This window comes from Procambarus clarkii, chromosome 36 (assembly GCF_040958095.1).
Source record: "Procambarus clarkii isolate CNS0578487 chromosome 36, FALCON_Pclarkii_2.0, whole genome shotgun sequence".
NCBI classification, from domain to species: domain Eukaryota; kingdom Metazoa; phylum Arthropoda; class Malacostraca; order Decapoda; family Cambaridae; genus Procambarus; species Procambarus clarkii.
This window is the reverse complement of record NC_091185.1, coordinates 14376316-14396797: the sequence shown is the minus strand read 5'-3', so window position 1 is coordinate 14396797 and position 20482 is coordinate 14376316. Positions and strand designations below refer to the sequence as shown.

The 20482-nt window shown below is 42.7% G+C and overlaps 1 protein-coding gene across 6 annotated transcripts in view; it reads left to right on the top strand.

Annotated features, from left to right (window-relative positions):
- Positions 1-20482, top strand: part of LOC123756212 (sulfotransferase 1E1-like) — a 185687-nt gene that overhangs the window by 90432 nt on the left and 74773 nt on the right. The window contains exons 1-3 of one of the 6 annotated variants that reach the window (XM_069336563.1): positions 12860-12960; positions 14921-15115; positions 15344-15489. In XM_069336563.1, the coding sequence (XP_069192664.1) occupies positions 14942-15115; positions 15344-15489 (320 nt within the window). In that variant the 5' untranslated portion in view covers positions 12860-12960; positions 14921-14941. The other 5 variants (XM_069336561.1, XM_069336559.1, XM_069336560.1 and 2 more) reach the window with 5 other exon arrangements.

The following is a 20482-nucleotide window of genomic DNA, read 5'->3' as shown; positions in this document are numbered from 1 at the left end:
GAGAGCTTAGTACAAAAGGATAAGGAATGGGGAAGTCAGTTTAGAACAAGAATTCGTCCAACTGGTTAGAAATGTTAAAAAAGAGATAAGGCGGGCAAAAAAAAACTATTAAGTTTGCATAACAGCAATCAAAGGCAAATCCTAAAGGGTTTTCTCAGCTGTATCGAACAAAAATTAGTGAAAGAATAGGTCCATTAAAAACTGGTGTGAAGGAATGAGTTTTCACCAGCTACACCTTCTACTACTATGAGGTGCATGCGAGTAGTGAAATATATGTGACTAGAACCGCACGTGCACCTGAGCAGGTGAGGCAATTAGGCCCCCCTGCTCAGGTGTAGCGCAGGTGTCTAGTCACAAAGGGTTCTGGGGGTTCCCCGGGATGGGCGCGCGTGCCGTCCGGCCGAGCGGCACTAGTCACCCGGTAGAATCGTGTTGGACTGGGGTAGCGGCATGTGGGGCTATGTGGGTCATGTAAGGTAAAGTGTAAGTATAGGAACAGGTGTGGTGAACAGGTGATCAATAGTAGTAGGTGAATATGAATGATTATGTGCCGTAGAGTTAATTGTGTGTTGATATCTGACATTCTGTTATTTAACTATATATGTTGAGGAAGTGTAGAGGAGGCCCCCCTACCCCTTACAGGGTAGGAGACCGAGTTGACCAGACCACTCACTAGAAGTTGAAGGGACGACGACGTTTCGGTCCGTCATCATCGACTTGAGAATGGTCCAGGACGGACCGAAACGTCGTCGTCCCTTCAACTTCTAGTGTGTGGTCTGGTCAACATACTTCAGCCACGTTATTGTGACTCATCGCCTGCATAGGAGACCGAGCTTTTAAGATGGATGGTTAGGGGTAGGGCACATGAAGGAGGTTAAGGGAAGAGGAGAAGGGAGGGGAGCGGGCGGTAGCTTTGACTGATAGTACGGGTGTCTGTTTTCTGTAGAGAAGTGTATATATATTTTACCAATTCTTTGCCTGTCGGGGGGGGGGGGGGGTCTCCAATATCTTCATGTCGGAGTCGAGAGGTGTACTCGGCAGGAGGTCACAGTAACAAATGAGGGTGTGAATTTACCCGTACTGTTTTTGTAAACAGAGTGAAGAAGTCAAGAGTGAGTCAAGAAATGTTACACAAATTGTGTTTATTGACTAGTGAGAGGCAGAACAAGAGACCATGAAGTATATGTTGTGATCATACAGTTAATGAAAAATATTAGAATTTGTAAGTAGTGATCACGTCTCCCCAAACTCTTCTATCTTCCAGCATGGTATGGTTCTTATTTCACAAAGTCTTTTTTCCTAACTCACCCCTCTTAGTTCATGGACTAGTGGCACACCGTTGTTTAAAATTAAATCTACACACACGATAAGAAATGGGAAAAACTAAATCTGCCCACGTTATGTTTGATGTGTTGAACTGCTTATAGAAACCTTATTTGCTTGAAAAAACTTGTAATAGTTTAAAAGCCTGTGAAATATTGCATGTTATACGTTTTGAATATTTAAATAATAGCATAATGCTACAATTTTTCTTTGTTTTGTATTGCCTTGCTAATAGTGTAATGCCACAATTTGTCTGGCTCACTTAGCACAAGTGAAGAGAAAAGTCTTTTTGCAAAGAACAATCGGTCTATCCATTCCTACGTAGTTAACGGCTATCAACTGAAAGTATTTTAAAACTAAAAACTAAGTTCCTCTGTTAAAAAAAACACACACACCGACTATTCCATTGAGAATTAATAAAGGTGAAGATTAGACACCTGCTGGATCGAGCACTAATGGGGGGATGAGAGAGGCGTGGTGTTGAGTGACAACTAAGCGATAAGGAGAGACAGGACCGAGCTCGAATGAAGGCCTAACCCTAATGAGACAGAATGACGGACAGACAGCGCTAACGCCCCATAAACATGCTTCACATTTTCAAAAATGTTATTTGGTCATCAGACAGAAAGTTGATTTCCACGTTATGTTATGTTGCGATATAATATGTTACAAAAACTAAACAGGCGTGCAGTAATATTTTATTTGGTGTTTGGATGTAATGGAGCTAGGGCTAAACATGATTCACATTTTCAATAATGTTATTTGGACATCAGACAGAAAGTTGATTTATCCGTTACGTTACTAAGTGTAGGGGGGAGAGGTATGCAGGAGCAGGTATGGTGTTTTCCCCTAACCCTTGATCGATAAAAAAATGAAAAAAACTTTAGGATTTGCCTTTGCTTGCCCTGCTATACGAGCTTCATAGTTTCCTTTTGCCCTCCTTATCTCTTTTTTAACATTTCTAACCAGTTGTACTAATTCTTGTTTTAAACTGACTTCCCCCATTCATAATCCTTTTGTACCAAGCTCTCTTTCTACCAATAAGTTTCTTCAGATCCTTTGTTATCCATTTCGGGTCATTAGTATTCGATCTTTTCAATTTGTTTGGTATACTACGCTCCAGTGCTTGGCTTAGAATATTTTTAAATAAGTTATATTTTGAATCCACATCAAAATCCCTTTTTACCATCAAAAACCCAATCACCCAGCCGGTCGGTCGAGCGGACAGCACGCTGGACTTGTGATCCTGGGTTCGATCTCAGGCGCCGGCGAGAAACAATGGGCAGAGTTTCTTTCACCCTATGCCCCTGTTACCTAGCAGTAAAATAGGTACCTGGGTGTTAGTCAGCTGTCACGGGCTGCTTCCTGGGGGTGGAGGCCTGGTCGAGGACCGGGCCGCGGGGACACTAAAAAGCCCCGAAATCATCTCAAGATAACCCATTGCTGGGTTCACGTCTAGCCTCAAGACCAGCCCACCCCCTATGCCCAAGTCTTTCCTTGTTTTTTTTTATTAACACATTAGGTACATCTGCATTAGTGCAGCTACCCTAGACTATATGAAGTGGAGTACAGTGTGTCAAAAAAGCTAACTACGTGATGCTAAAAAATCCCCATCACACAGGATGGTTAGTCATACAGAGGCATGTGATAAGCGGTCTGCACTGGCAGACTCCGGATGCATTTTGAGGATATCAACAACACAAGATTGAATAAGGTAGCAGTGGTAATACAAGTCCTCATCTCGCAGGATGGTTAGTCATACAGAGCCATGTGTTTACTAGCCTGCACTGGCAAATTTTGGGTATACTGTGAGGATATCTTCAAGAATACGAGAGTGAATAAAGTAATTGCAAAGCTCCAGGTACCTCATGCCAACTGGTCTGAAAGGTCTAATAACTGGGCATTCAGTGATGTAGTTCGGGAGATCATGCCGTAGTTCCTGCTCACAGAGTTTGCAACTGGAGTGCTCAGGATTGGGAGACCCGTCACCTGCAGCCACCTGCCACAGGTAACGGTAACCCAACCTGATCCTTGCAACCACTGTGTCGCACAGTCTAGTGGACGTTTTGTGCTGTCCATAGATGTAGGTTTCGGATCTGAACAAATCATAGCTTTTTATACTAGTACTTTCAGGTCGTTGGGAGTCAGTAAGTTCTTTCCTATCAGATCTGAATGTTTGGACCAATACAGTTTTGACAGCAGAGATGGGGATTACCTAGATCTAATTCAACTTCAAACTTGTTACAATCTAATTTGGCTGCAATGTCTGTCTCATTATGATGGGTTATATTTATGTGTGAAGGTATCCAACAACTCGAATCTCCAAGTCTTTCCAATCTATTTGACCCCCCAAAAATTCTTAGTATATTAAAATCAGCTTTTCGAAAATCTGTAACTGAATTTTCTCCTGCAGATCTATTCCATTCCATGCTAAATCTCATTTCTTTGTGATCGTTGCCCCTGTTTCTTTTAATGATCTATTTATACAAACGTTAACCAAACGTATGTGGTTAAACAATTATTTATTGAGTATATGCTTTTATTTTGGCATATTACAATGATATGCTTTTAGCTGTTAGATGTAATTACATAGCCTGATATGGTTTCATTTATGGAGACTTTCTGGGATGAAGTCCACAAATTGGTTGAGGTTTGCTGACTCGACACTCTCTCTCTGTCTCGAGAGAGCTTGGCTGGTTCTATAAATAGCCATGCCTGGCCCATGTGCTTACTTAGACCATGTTAGACATGTTATGCTATAAAGTTGGTGGAAAATATTTCACATCTTCGGGGGAGGAAAATGACAGCTCAGAGTCCATTATTTAGGACTGATGCGAGACAAAAATTTGCCATGTTTATTCCCCATCGTTTTGCTAGTAGAGACGCAAATTTTGTTTACAACCCTGTGCGGCTGTCCTTTGGGGATGGAAGTGCCGTTCTGGGGTCTGTGGATTGACATTTGTTAATACCGAATTTTGTCCAAGGTTGTGGGAACCGACCTGTGAGATTTATATTTATTTAATTTATATGAATTTATATTTACGTTAATTTATATACTTCGATAGCAATTTGTATAATGATAAGTGGACTGTATTTCTGCAATAATCTCTTAATCTCACAAATCGATCCTCTACACATTAGGGGGGGTTATTAAATTAATATATATGCAGCCAATCAAACTACAGAAATAGACTACATACTATTAAACATTGAAGAGGTTCCTTATCTTATAGTACAGCAGGTTAGTCCACCAGGTATAACTAGGGTGTAGACACCAAATTATCCTCTTTGAGGTAGCTTCCTCACCCAGTAACTGGTGCACAAAGTCTTCCATCCTCGTCTTGACCTTTAGTTTGAGGCGATTTCGCGATCTAACCGGGTCACCCTATATCCTGACATTAATGGCCATAAATGAATGATAAACGGGTTTCGGATAGACACTTAACTTGAATTTGTAGACAGCGTGTTGACAATGGTACACTTCTGGTTTCCATAACACTACGTCCAAGTAAAATTAACAGGAGCCGAATTTGCTCCTGTGTGAGCCTCTGGTCTCAATATACAATGGCTGTTTAACACTCCATACTATTGACGTTACTGGCCGACATTGTCCAGAATGATAGGAGCCGAATTTGCTCCACACGTCTCGGAGGTGACACAACAATGGCTGCCCCCTTCCTCCCTGACACCTTGCCTACTTTGTCCACATGTCAGAAAGTGATAGAAGGGTCACATTTACTCTACTTTAATATTGATAATTAAGTTAATTTATATAAGATGTTTTTATGATGGTAAAGTCCAAAGACTAATGTATTTAAGAATAATTCCCAGCAGAATAGCTGGTGAATTATAATAGTATGTGGTGATGATATCCCGTTTTCTATAGACGGTAATTCCACTACAAGTTACGTTTTCTATGGGTAACTTGTTTATACAACACAGCTCTTATCTGTCTGTATGATATATTAAATGCTGTCGGATTTTCCGACATAATTCCCCAGGGGGCTGCTCACGGGTCGAAGTCCTAATTAGAACAGACGAACACCGATACTCCTCCTTCGAATTATTAGATTAATTTGATGTTAGTAGTTAGTAATCACACATTTGTGCGTCTGTTCGTACAGGACGGATGTCCCGTACTAGAGTTGCAGGGGTTAGAAGTCTAATGCGATTTCATTTCCCTGTCAACTCTTGAAAGGCTAATATTCAAGCCTTATTACATATTATTTAACCCAGAAGACTGGATGTGATCAAGTACTATAGTCAAGTATGATTCAGGGACTGCAGTGAGATCAGTGACATTAGATATAACTTGAAGTTTCTTCAGGTAACTGGTCACTGATATATAAACACTGAGGCCCATGGAATACATCTTGATTAAATAATAAATGTATCAAATCAGTCATCAGATTTATTGGGGTTTAATTTAGTTAATTGATTCAGAAGATTGAATAGCTCATCATTAAAGTAAAGTATGGTTCTGAGACTGCAGTGGGTTCAGTGACATTGGTCGCAGTGACTTGTGGCTGGTTTAGGCTACTGTTCACTGATTTGCCACTGAGGCCTCATGAACTCATCTTCAGCTTCAAATGATGATACTAACATCAACCTCTGTTGGTATAGTCAGCTGTAATCTCCTTAGTATAATGCTACTGGAGAAATATAATCAGCTGACAAATTTAGATTTCTATTGGTATTGTTTATCTGCAGGCATAGGTCTCCTCAGGCTTGATACTGGGCCTGAGAGTAATTTACCTCCTGCAGAGTTTAACATGGTTATACCCTGATATTTAGTAGGGCTACCAATGAATTGATGGCAATAGTCTGTCCCTACAAGGAGACCGAAGTCGGTGAGGTGATCAGACTTAATATTATCTGCCAATTTTATTCCTCTATTTCTCAGGAATTTGGCTGTTGCTCTCAGACCTTGAACTTGTAGGTCTACTGGTATTTTGTCCACCACAATGGCTTGTACTCGACAGACGTACCTGCCTAAACGTACTGATGGTTGTACCACCTGGTAGACTTGAGGTCCTGCATCTGTTACAAACCCTGAGATGTTGAATGACATCTGGGCTACAGGCCTTAATTGTAATTCATCTGCCAACTTTTTAGTGATATATGTTCTCTGGGATCCTTGGTCAAACAACCCACGGGTATGGACCTTGGCCCTCTTATTCAGGATGGTAATTTGGGCAGTAGGCAAAGTCGTATTACCTTTAGACTTTGCCGATTGGACACTGTTTGTTTGTTGCACCTTGCTGTACTGTACTGTGGTGGGAATGCTATCTTCCACCTTGGGGTTTGGAGACGTTGTTTTGGTGTCTCTGCACAATGCTGCATGGTGCTGACCTTTGTTACACCTATTACAGGTGTGTAATTGGGTATCACAGTCCTTGATGTTATGTTTCCTGAGGCACCTCGTGCAATGTTGCAAATCTTTGAGTCGCTCAACACGGGCGTCACTATCAGGAAAATTAAAGCAGTGGTACATTGAATGTTTCTCATTGCAGAACAAACATGTTCCATAGCTTCCTGTACCCTTTGGTGTCATGTTCTTGGGTGACACAGTAACTATAGGCTTGGAGGGTCCCACTGCATATACGCCCACACTGCTACTGTTCCACTTTGGTGTTGAATTATATTGTCTAGATTGATTTGGAGTACCTTTGGTACTCTGTGATTTACTATTATTGGTTTCTGAGGGTTTACTTGGTGGTTTTAATTTGTCATGTGTTCATAATTGATGAACTACTGACTTTAGACCTTCAGATATTTCATTCATGGATAAGATGCTTTTATTGTAATGAGCACTTATTTGTCTCAATATGTCCCTAGGTATTTTCTCCTGGACAATTATTTTCAAGACCCACTCAGCCCCGTTTGTATCTGCTGTCAGGCTGAGGGCATTGATCAATGATTCTACCTCCAGCTTGAAGACTTGGAGTGAATCAGCTGAAGCCTCCGGTGGGGGTAAATGCAACAGCTCATGAACTAAATGTGACGTTCTTACTTCTGGATCAGCATAATTATCCTTGAGGAGTTTTACTGCCAGATCATAGCCGTCATTAGTTAATCTCAGATGGGATACTACTGTTTTAGCCTCACCTGATAATTGGCCTTGCAAATAAGAGAATTTACTACTCTTTGGTAAAGATTGTTTTGAGTCTACAAGGTCAACGAATTTGTTCCAAAATTCATCCCAATCTTCCTCATCTTTTCCTGAGAAAGTGGGTAAATTAATTGGAGGGAGTCGAGCTTCTGCTTGACTCGTATTAGATGCAACTGTTGTTGTTGTTGCTGTTGCCTTGTTCTGGGCAATTAATTTGACATAAGGCTGTAACGTGGCCTGAGTGTGATCTTCATAATTCGCAAGATCAACCATAATGTCGTCTATTTCTGTTTCTGATAAATTGGTGTTGGCAAGTTCAGCCACATATGTTGCTATTTGACATTTGATTTGCTCAAATTTACCTGCAGCTGCTTGATAATAGCTTTCCAGGTCAGCATAATCAACTTGAGATTGTTGTGACAAATCTTCACATTTCTTGATCTGTCTTGTTAAGTGGCCTTTAAGACCTGCAAGAGTTCTTTTCATTCTCCCTGCATTATCCATACTGGCTAGTTGGTGAAGCCTTGTGGGACTTGTACTTGGGCTGCTCATAATACTGAACAAACTCTAATGGTAGCCTAGGGTAAATTCTGAACTCACTAGGCAATAATCCTACCTCTACTAGAGGTTAGCACTTAAAATTAATACACATTATATATATATACAATCATACACACTAATGATTTAAGTGATAAACCAGTGTCACTGGAAGTACCTTTAGGTTAGCTCTTCTATATCACCCCAGGATGGTAGAGACACTAATTAATCACTCAAAGGTGTAATGATCATAAGTAAATTATTATATATACAACTCAATTCGAGTTGGTAAAAATTACACCCAAAATAGGGTCTGGACCATTCATTAATGGTGTTAGGTTGTTCAATATAGTACAACTGACTATGGTAATAATGGGACTAGGATGAACGACAATAGTTCAACTAGTCAATGGTTAATATCCTACCCTGTTGTGGGTTGGCAATTAGTAAATATTATACTATGATCACTAGTGCAATATATATTAAATAATTCTCTATTTTGGAGAAATAATATACACAATTATTGATAATAGCCTCTTAATTAGCCTCTATGAAACTTCTAATATTATCAAGAAGTATTAAATATTATTAGTGACCTCGCGAAATAAAGTCCACAAAATTCGTAGATAATCTCTCGCGAAATGTAACACCACGAAATCCGTGAACAATATCGCGAAGACACAGTCACTAATTAGGCTGGCTTCTATATTAGCGCTGTCATTTCACGAAATAACACGCCACCAAATATCTGTGGGTGTGCATGAAACCGCTGACGAAGCTGAACTCGGCTGAGGGGGGCTACTGAGCTCCCTCAGGCTATGCTGCCGTCTTGACTGCTGGCTTTGTTTAAATAACACTGCACTAGTATATTTAATGAATCCACTGGTTAACTGGTTCATCCGGTACTAAGATGACCAAATGTGGGTTCAAAGGACCAAATATTCCGGTTCCGAAGGTAGAAATAATTCGGTTTCGAAGGACCAAATAATGTGGGAACCGACCTGTGAGATTTATATTTATTTAATTTATATGAATTTATATATACGTTAATTTATATACTTCGATAGCAATTTGTATAATGATAAGTGGACTGTATTTCTGCAATAATCTCTTAATCTCACAAATCGATCCTCTACACATTAGGGGGGGTTATTAAATTAATATATATGCAGCCAATCAAACTACAGAAATAGACTACATACTATTAAACATTGAAGAGGTTCCTTATCTTATAGTACAGCAGGTTAGTCCACCAGGTATAACTAGGGTGTAGACACCAAATTATCCTCTTTGAGGTAGCTTCCTCACCCAGTAACTGGTGCACAAAGTCTTCCATCCTCGTCTTGACCTTTAGTTTGAGGCGATTTCGCGATCTAACCGGGTCACCCTATATCCTGACATTAATGGCCATAAATGAATGATAAACGGGTTTCGGATAGACACTTAACTTGAATTTGTAGACAGCGTGTTGACAATGGTACACTTCTGGTTTCCATAACACTACGTCCAAGTAAAATTAACAGGAGCCGAATTTGCTCCTGTGTGAGCCTCTGGTCTCAATATACAATGGCTGTTTAACACTCCATACTATTGACGTTACTGGCCGACATTGTCCAGAATGATAGGAGCCGAATTTGCTCCACACGTCTCGGAGGTGACACAACAATGGCTGCCCCCTTCCTCCCTGACGCCTGGCCTACTTTGTCCACATGTCAGAAAGTGATAGAAGGGTCACATTTACTCTACTTTAATATTTATAATTAAGTTAATTTATATAAGATGTTTTTATGATGGTAAAGTCCAAAGACTAATGTATTTAAGAATAATTCCCAGCAGAATAGCTGGTGAATTATAATAGTATGTGGTGATGATATCCCGTTTTCTATAGACGGTAATTCCACTACAAGTTACGTTTTCTATGGGTAACTTGTTTATACAACACAGCTCTTATCTGTCTGTATGATATATTAAATGCTGTCGGATTTTCCGACAAAGGTTTTATCCTACCCACAGACTGCAAGTGTACTAGTTTTTCTAGTGTTAAAAGTGTAGTATTAAAATGTGAAAAGGCATCCTGTCTGCACCAACTGAGAAGAATTTGTTTTTAATTCTAATAATACCTTTTGGTATTTTATTTTTCCCATCCCACTTAGGATCAGCAGCTTAATTTTATGCTAATACTACTGCAATTACCTAAGGTTTAAGGTAAAAATGGGGTTACCAACAAATTATATAGTAATGCACACTTTACAGTAAAGTACAAAAATTTAATGTTGCACTTTACTGATGTTTATACACAAACAAGTGATATAATGTAATGTAACAGTTTTTTTCGGTTAATTATAAGCAGTTGTCTTTAATTTGTTATAAAGCCAACTATTGTTGTGTAGGTAACTACCTAAAGGATTTATACCTTGCAATAAACAATAGTTACTTTTGTTTTTGTTTTTACTAGACTAGGGAATGTCAATCCACGTAGCCTCACCTACGTCCTTTTAGGTGAGGCTAAGCTAGGTTTTATACTTGGTTAAGTTAGGCTAGGCTTGTGTGAAGTATGGTACTCCACTATCTGGTCTGTATAAGGACCAATTGTGATTGTGGTGTATGATAGTCCAGTATCCGGTTCAAAGCCACCAAAAAATTTGGGGATTTCTTTAACTTTCTGACTCCTTAAAATAAGGAATTAACTAGCCACAAGGAAACTGTTGTTTTCTTCTTGTGGTAGTTGACTGTATTTATTTTGTGTTCCCTAATTGGCTCCGTTTTCCGAGTGATCCAGCAGAAATAGGGCTGCTTTCATTTACCTGTTGAATGAGAAAATCTACACTTACCCCTTGACAAAAAGTATTATGTATAAGGCAGCTAGCAAGGATACGGTTACAAATTATTTCAGCCTATCCTTTTGATCTGGCATCTTGCCCCACATGAATTATTATAAACACTGGCAAGATTATGTAATGATATGAATTTATCTATTGCAAATGTATACTTTAACTTATCTTTAAGTAATTGCAAATTATCAAATATTTGTCAAAAATTTATTAACCTAGTTAATATGGTTTTAATTTGATGTAAAGTTTTCTACTTACTAAGGTGAGCTTGTAATCTCATAATGAAAACCGCACATGCAATGTAATGGGGTTAGTGGGGCACAAAAAGATATTGGATCCAATCTCTAATTATACACCACTAACCTCATTTTATTTTGGTAAGATGCAGGTACAGAGCTCTTATCTTATGGTACTAAGATTTTACCCCTCGTGTAGGGCCAGCAACTTGTAGTGTTGCTCACTACTGATGTTGGAATGGTGTTGCCTAGACTCCGACGGCTTCTGGCTGGGGGAATCCGGTGTTGATCACAATCCACTCACAGTTTATGGGAAGACACACACTTCTTTCAATAAAATAGAATGCCTTAATGTTAATACACATTTATGTGTAATTTTACACTACCAACTAGGGGATCACAGAAGATAAACGGCTATAACTAAGCTTGAACGACCATGGAGTGTCCCCATAAGAAGAGTAGCGTCTTGTTTATTTGTGTGTGAGGAGTGAGGCGTCACTGCTGTGGCATCGAGGTATCACACATACTCCTCCCTCACTGTTTCTTGGCAAGACACACCCTTATTTTACATTATTCAGAGTATCTTACTTATTAGGCACATTGTATGTGCAGTTGACACCACAAAGGGAAATAAAACAGTTGTTGTTGATTTAGGGGCGACGACGATCGTGGGATCGGTTGCGCCCCGGCGTGCCCGTGATGGGTGAATCGCGAAGCCTGGAAGGGTGGAACGCCAAGCCAAACCGCGAAACGAGTGACGCCAATCACTAGAAACTAAGATGCCATACGGCAAATAAACGCACAGACGGGTAGATGATTGGGAAGCCCCAGGAGTCCCGCAGGGTGACAAGCACCGGCCCCGTCCCACACAGAGAACACCAGGTAGCAAAACCAAAACTCGGCCCCCAACTAAAACGCAAAAATTCATCCACTGTCCTCCGGCAGAGCAAAAGCCGGCCGCACACCACGACTGAGAGCACACCAGGAGCCCACCAAGACCCGCCAACCCCCGGAACCTCTCGGCCAAGCCGGTCCCCGAACACCGTCACACCGCCGGGAGAACCAGCCAGAACACGCCAAAAATAAAATCTATCAACAATCCCGTGACCCAAGGCGATATTTGCGCCAGGCGTCGTACAATCGGACCGTTGAAAAAGGGATGCCAAACGGCAGTAGCAAAGCCAAAACGCGAAAACAAGACGTGAACAGGCGGCTCCCAGGCGGAGGAGGTGTCCAGACGTCCACTCGGCTTCAAGGTTGAACCAGGAGACCCAAATATAACAGCTTGAACTTCGTGGTGTGTCATGTTGTTGTGTTGATTTAGGGGCGACGACGATCGTGTGTGTGTCATGGAGGAGGAGGAGGAGCAATGTTTACTTACTGTCGCACAGCGTCTGAACACTGACTGCGATCCACCCGAAGGTGGGTATCGTTGCCCTGCATCTTTTAATGATCTGTTTATACAAACGTTCCTCAAACGTATTTGGTAAAACAGTTATTTATTGAGCATATGCAATTATTTTGGCATATTACAATGATATGCTTATAGCTGTTAGATGTAATTACATATCCTAATATGGATTCTGTTATGACCCCATGAAGCCTGGTGGAACATATACAAGTTTACCCAATGAGAGTTATTCTTCTTTCCTTACCTGAGATTAAGAGGTCAGAGGAAGAAAATATATAATAAACGTTAGTGAGTAATATAAGAATACGAGCAGAGGATGAGCATCTAATAAAAGTGACATGGAATGAGATGTCGATATTTTGGTGATGTGACGTGATGCTAGCATGACGTCATGACGTTACTTGAGTTACAGCAGTCGTCAGGGATGGTTGTACTTTGTTGATCTCCGGGAAGAAGGAAGAATAGAGTGCCCTGTGTTCGCGGTGATGTGGTGGATACTTGTTTTCAAGTGTGAGGAAGCTGTTGTAGTACACCATTTCTCTGTGATTTGAGTATATTAGAGACGACCTGGAAGTGAGTGAGTGGTCGCACCTGTGTGGAACTCTAATTGTGTGCTCCTTCAAGAGGAAGGAAGTAAGAAGGAATTAAACTTAAGGAAGTAAGTTTCTTTGTGAAGCCTGCCGGACGACTCTGTGTACTCGAGTCAGGACTGGAGGAAGCGTAGTGAATCAGTCCTAAAACGATTTTGTGGGCAACTTAAGTGAGTGCCAGAGAGTGAGCGCCCCCAAATTCATAGATTTCTGTGGTTTGTGTGGAAAGAAGTTAATGGAGGAACTTCAAGGCTGGAGAAGAAGTGTATGCTGAACTCTGAGGTAAAGCAGAGTGAGGAGTTGAACTTCAAGCAGTGTAGGAGAGCTACACATTTCTTTGTGGATCCAGTGGAGGAGTGTCACTGATGTTGGAGTAGGACTTCGTTGGGCAGCAGATTGGGAGAACTGCTGAAGTGCCTTTCCTGATTTTTGGAGGACCTAGATATATGCATTGGTGGTGAGCCTCTAGGAGCAGAACAGATGATCATGTGGACACATTAGTGACTGAGGGGAGTGTTTGAGTACTTATTGGCATGTAAGATGCAGTGTAAGGTGAGATATTGACATTATTGTTGTGCCAGGTATTTCAGCCTCAAACATTAAGGAGGGTAGTTGGTTGTGAGCCAAGAGTTGTGCAGCCGCCTGATATAGATAGTTGAAGCCAGGATATAATATTGGAGTACTACTGGGTTGTAGCAGGTTAGTGTTGTACAGTAATATTGTATATTATATATATTTTATTATGTACGTTTGAATGTATTAAATGTTTGTTAACAGATGGTCTTTGCTCTGGTCTTAGTGAGGTTTCCCAGAAAGCGAGAGAGAGAGAGGGTCGCGGCTGCGAATAGGGTGACAGTAGACATTACTTCACTGAAAGGGGATTTAGGAGATCATTCCAAACAGGGAGAGAGTGGGGAGTCACAGCGGCTTGAGTAGGGTGTGTACTCAAGACATCGAGGCCAGTTTTGGAGCCGCATAGGCGGTGAATAGCATCACCTGTAAATAGGTGATGCTAACCCCACTCCAAGATCAAGATGTGTACAGGGTGAACTCCTAGGTAAATTGTAAGCACTCCAGTATCCATTGCTGGTCGACTGACGGTAGCTGGAGTGTGGCTGCCGAGGTTGGCTGTGGTTCTATCAGGACGTGGCTGGGGACTCTGCATGTATGCAAGTAACAGTCTAGTGCAACAACCAGAGCTCCCTTTTGGGTTTAAATTCCCAGCCAACTCCACCTGGTAAGAATTCATTTATGGAGATTTTCTGGAATGGAGTCCATAAAATGGTCGAGATATGTTGACTCGACACTCTCTCTGTCTGGATAGAGCTTGGCTGGTTCTATAAATAGCTATGCCTGGCCCATATGCTTTCATAGACCATGTTAGACATGTTATGCTATAAAGTTGGTGGAAACTATTCCACAAGCAGCTAGCTATTGGTGGACTTGACCTTGTTTAGTTCAGGATTCAGAGCGTCATTTTGAATAAGTTGGTTAACTTTAGAGAAAATGAACGTTGTGTTGTCGCAAATAGAACTGGCTTCAAATGTTGAGTGTCCTTAGGAAGTGCAGTGAAGTAAATGAGAAAGAGCAGTGAAATAGGAATCCCCTGTGGAACAGCAATGTCAATTAGCAGAGTGTGAGAGTAAGTATCATTCGCAGAAACGTACTAGAGCCTGTCACTGAGGTAGGATTGTAAGTATTGAATGGAGTGACATCTGACTCCTTAATGTTGTAGTTTGAGAAGAAGTTTACTCTGGTCAACGCGCGTAAGCCTTACGTCGGGCAACAGATAAACCTATGTGGTCCTCATTATTGTCAACAGTTGCAAGTATCACGTTAAACATATTAACTGTGTTTTAAAAACGCTAAATTCCCTGCAGGAGCTTAAAGTGTGGAGGAAGATGGGCGAGCAACTGGCAAGTGGGCACGAGGTGGAGGCCATGAGTGAGGAGTGGCTGGCCAAGATGGAAAAAGAACAGACGCTCTACAACCATGGCATGGTCCGCCTCCTACCTGGCGGCTGGCTCTATCCCGCCTCCTACTTAGAGTACGCTGACAGGATCTACAACTTCAAGGTATATAAGGAATGCTTCTCCTTGCTCTATGTAAGAGTCCATGAGTGCAAGCTAGTGGTTCTGCACGCTGTCTTGTAGGAAATGTTTAAATTATTTGCATTTTAAACTATGATTTAAGACTGTCATGTTGATACTAGCATATTGTCCCTATAAGCCTATAGCCCCACGTCTACTGCTAGATGGCCAGCAACTAGAAAGTTACCATAGCGCAGAATGCCTTGCTTTCAGTTCAGGTCGAGCGACGTGGTGGTGATGACGATGCCCAAGTCCGGGACGACGTGGATGCAGGAGATCCTGTGGACGATGCTACACAACCCTGACCTCAACCACCCACAGGCAGATGAACCCATTTATCACAGATCTCCAGAAATTGAGTACGACATTGTCTTCATGTTCAACATTGTTCGTGTAACACACTAACTGTTACTCCCGCCACAGGAAGCAGTCCTGTTCAAAGTGATTGGAAGAGTTATGCTTCCCCTCGTAGCTACCTGGAAGTCTTAGCTTCATCATGTCTCGGCTACCTGGTAGTCTTAGCTTCATTATGTCTCAGCTACCTGGTAGTCTTAGCTTCATCATGTCTCAGCTACCTGGTAGTCTTAGCTTCATGTCTCAGCTACCTGGTAGTCTTAGATTCATCAGGTCTCAGCTACCTGGTAGTCTTAGCTTCATCAGGTCGCAGCTACCTGGTAGTCTTGTCTGTAACAAGTCTCGGTTACCACAGGGGAGAGTATGAATATAGGGAGGCATATTTTTTAATTCATGGGCAGAAATATAGAAAATGTGCAATTCCCGTAATTTTTTTCAGAAATTTCCCCCCACCGTGGTGCCTCTTTGCCGTGGTGAGGGGCTCGCGTACACCTCCCTAGGACCGGTGTGGGTTGCCTTTGCCCCCTCTTTGGGTGGTGTACGTGCTGAAGGGCGCCATGTAGGGGCCTTGTGAGCCATCGACCACCCGGTGGAGGGGTCGCCCGAGAGGGCCCCAGAGTCCAGGCTGGGGCGATAGGGGGAATGGGGTCTCAGCACCAGTGTGGGAGAATGGACGATGTAGTAGGACTTCCCTGTTGAAAAGGGGGGAAGCACTGCTGGGGACGACGCACCCTACCTGCACTGGTCCGTGCTCGGACTCCGTGGCTGCCCTGGTAGGTGGTATCCCTTGGTTCCAGGTCCCAAACTTTTGAAATTGTTTGCTGCATGGGTGCCGACACTACTTCTCTTACCCAGGCTCATGGGGTGGACGACCACGCCCCTGAGTCGGACCGTCCTGGAAGACCGGGCTCTATAGCCCCCGCTACAAGGCCCGGTTTATGCCCAGACTGGACTCTTTCCCCTCTGCTCCCCTCCCTCCTCTGTGGTTGGGTCGAGCCCCAAGCCTGCTGTGATGACCGCCTCGTCCCCTTGCACGGCTCCATCTCTTATTGTGACTATTGCGCCTAATGACCCGTCTCTCTAAAGGTTCTCATCGCCGTCCCCGCCATCGCCGCTCTCGTATGCTCCCTTCCCATACTAATTCGTACCATGCTTTGTTTGGTCCTGCTACGAGGACTAAGTACTTCAACCTCCATCCTTTAGATTCAACTCCGCCTGACGATTTTTCCCTTCATAGGCATCTTGTAGATTCAGTAGATGCCTCTGTTACCTTTAACCCCACCCGTCTTGGTGCCCGTGTCATTGCTGCTCCTTCTCAGGATGCAGCCACCCGCTTGGCCGCCTTATCCTGCATTGGCGAGACCCTTGTTCGGGTCTCCAAGAACGCTCGGTTAAATGCCAGTGTTGGCACTGTTCTCCTCCTGCACCATGTTGCAACCGGTGTTAGGAATCTAAAAGACTGCCACGAGGATATCTTCTTCTTCTTGATAGTAGGTGCAGTTTGCATGAAGGGTTTGTCCTCCCGATGACTGCACCAGTACAGATGTTGGTAGAGGCGTTTATCTTGAAGATGATAAGAGTTTCAAAAGTGCTTGTTACGTTGTGGTGTAGACAGAGGAGCGGCGACTAAAACAGAGGTGTGTGTTAGAGGGAGACTCGCTGCACCGTAGGGCGGTGTGTTGTGTTTATGGCGTCAGCTGATCCTTGGTGTTGCGACGAGGCAGTGGTTTTCTGTGTTTAGCTGTTGGTGGCGCCAGGTATAAATGTGGCGCGGATCAGATGTGACCCAATTTGTTGGTCGATTGGAGATATTTAGCCAGTGCTTTGACTATTTGGTATTTTTCTTGTAACGAGTGGTCACCGCCTCCTAATATATGCTCGATGGTAAAGGGTATTTTAAGTGAGATAAGTACTTGTTTGAAATTTACTCTGGCACTATAATGTCGGAAGCAGTGAAGGAGATAGTGTTCGACTGTTCCAGGCACCTGACAGTGGATGCAGAGTTCGTTGCTGTCTGTTCTGTACTTAGAGCTGTGTGCTGCTAGTTTAGTGTGTCCCAGCCTTAATCTGGTCATCGCTATATCAATTTCTCTGCTTTTATATCTGACATGTTTCCAAGTTTCCCATTTCTTTTTAATGGACCCATAGTACAAGGGTGAGCATGACGTTTTCCATTTCGTCGCAAAATCTTGAGTGATGGTATTTTTGAAGGCTCCTTTATGTGAAACATGGGGAATTTGATGACGGGTAATGTGAGGTGTGCTGTGCATTGCTTTGGCTAGTTGATCTACTAGTTCATTATGGAGAATACCACAATGCGCTGGGACCCATTGGATAGAGGTATCATAACCGTTCAATCGATGTTCATGAAGAAGTTGAAGACATGGGTAAACAAACTCCTTGCACGTTTTTGAAGAGTACGTAATTGCTTGAATCGCACTCTTGGAGTCACTGCAGATTGTATATGTCCCGATTGGTAGTGTTGTGATTATTTGGAGAGCTTGATATAAGGCATATAATTCAGCTGTGAAAACAGATAGTTGGTTTGGTAACCGCCATCCCTGCTTGAGATGCTATTCCAGTATCCATACAGCGCTAGTGACCGAGGGTACGTTGTTCATGATGATGCGAGATCCATCTGTATAAATCGCTGTGGTATTTGGGTAGCAATTTTCCATTGTTGAGAGAAAGACTGAGGCTATGGCTGAGTTTGGTGCAGACTTTGGAATGTTGTCTTCGAGTTGTATTGCTGTATTAGTTGTATAAAGCCAGGGTGGAATAGGGGGAACAGTAAGTTGGGTTTCAGATTTTTGGAGTAGAGAGAGGTCTATATTGAGGTTATTTGTAGCCCGTGTGAGGAAAGGTTGAGTGATTGGTTGGGAAGCGGGGGTTATGTGGGTTAACTGTTGGGTTAATTTTTGATCTGTATGGGTGTGTCTGGTGAGCAGTTGTACAGAGTGACAGATAGTTGGCACACATTGTCTCGTCTGGTGGCTAGGCTTGTGAGGCCCGTTTCCCCGTAAAGTCCGAGGATAGGAGTGGAACGCATTGCGCCACATATAAGTCGCATGGCATTGTTTTGGATGACCTCTAGGCTCTGTAGGTTAGTAGGCGCAGCCGACGCATATGCTTGGCAACAATAGTCTAGTTGGCTGCGAATGTAGGTTGTATAGAAACAGAGCAGGATTTTATGGTGTGCTCCCCCGGTGGTGCCAGTGAGGGCTTTCAGTATGGCGAGTCGGGGTTGAGTCGTCTGTTTAAGGTGTTGAATGTGTGCTTTCCAGGTAAGTGAGGGCGAGTCTAAGTGCATGCCAAGGTATTTATGTTCTCGTACGTGTTGGATGGGAGTGTTGTGTATTGTGAGGGTGGGTAGATGAACAAGTCTTTTTTTTTTTTTAGTGAAAATTTTATAATAGGTTTTGGTAGTACTAACTTGAAGGCCCCATTGTTGTGTCCAATCTATGAGGTGGTCAAGTGCTGTTTGCATTGTTGAGACTGTGTTAGGTAAGGCGTTGTCTGAATAATACAGTGTTAAGTCGTCGGAGTACGCCGAGAGGTGAACAGGATGGGTGTTAGGCAAATCTGCTAAGAATGCAGCAAAAAGGGTTGGGCTTAGTATGGAGCCTTGTGGGACACCCGTTTGTATTGGGATGTCATCGGAAAACTCGCCTTGTATATAGACTTTAGAGGTCCTGTTCGTAAGATAGGATTTTAACCATAAAAGTAATCTTCCCTGTACGCCTAAACGCGCAAGCTTTGCGAGGAGGCAAGTATGAGGAATGCTATCAAAAGCTCCTTTGAGGTCTAAGTAGAGAACAATACAAAATTTGCTGCTGCTGAGGGAGGTGCGAATTTCATGTTCAAGGGAAAGTATTTGATAGTGTGTGGAGCATTGCGGTCGAAATCCAGCTTGGAGTGACGGTATAATATTATTATATTCTAGGTACCATTGGAGGCGAGTATGTACTAGTCTTTCCATGACTTTACTGAGACATGATAGTAGGGAAATAGGTCTATATGACGCAGGTTGGGATGGGTCTTTTCCTGGTTTAAGGAACGGAAGAATAATACTGGTCTGCCATTGTGAGGGAATATTTCCCTGAGTCCAGCATAGGTTGTAATAGTTTAGGAGAGTACTATGTGCAGTTGATGGAAGATGTTTAATGAGTTCATATGGAATTCCATCCTCTCCAGGTGCCTTGCCAAGAGGTAGGCGGGTTAAGGCTAATTGTAGCTCGCTTAAGGTGTACATGTTGTCGATGCCGGGCATGAGTAGCAGTATGGCACGGTCAATTTCTTGTCTGAGGGGGAGTTCTTGGGCATGAAAGAAGGATGTTGAGAGGGCAACTTTAAGACATTCAGCAAGAACATTTGCACGCTCCTGAGGTGTTTGACAGAGTGAACCGTTGATCATCAGGGGGAACGAAGGGAATGTTGGGCGACCTTTAATGCTGTTAAATGTAGCCCAGACTTTTGAATGTGGCGTAGTGGGTGTGAGGCTATCACAAAATTTTGCCCATGATGCTCGCTTTGCTGACAGTATGGTTTTTTGGCTTCTGCTGTAGCCCGCCGGAGATTAACCCAGTTCTGTAGGGAGGGTTGACGTCTTTGTTTTTGTATGGCTCGTCGGCGTAAAGCGACTGTTCGTGCACATTCCGCGTTCCACCACGGTTTAAGTGGTTTTGTTGGACCTATGTCCTGAAGTTTTCTTGAGCATTTGGGTGGCTGCAGAATTTATGGCCGAGGTGATTGTGGACAGTCGCGTGTTTGGGTCTACATCGTCTGTATCTGGGAGACAGATAGTATCAGCCCATTTTTTCTTAAATAGTTTCTTAATGTTCCACTTGGGGAGCGTTAGGGGGTGGGTTGGTGGCTGAAAGTTAGTAAATTTTATAATGAGGGGTTTGTGGTCACTTCCAATATCTGGTGGAGTATGAAACTGAAGTTCTTGTTGAAAGTGTGCAGAGCCAAAGGAGATGTCCAGTGAGGCTTCATAAT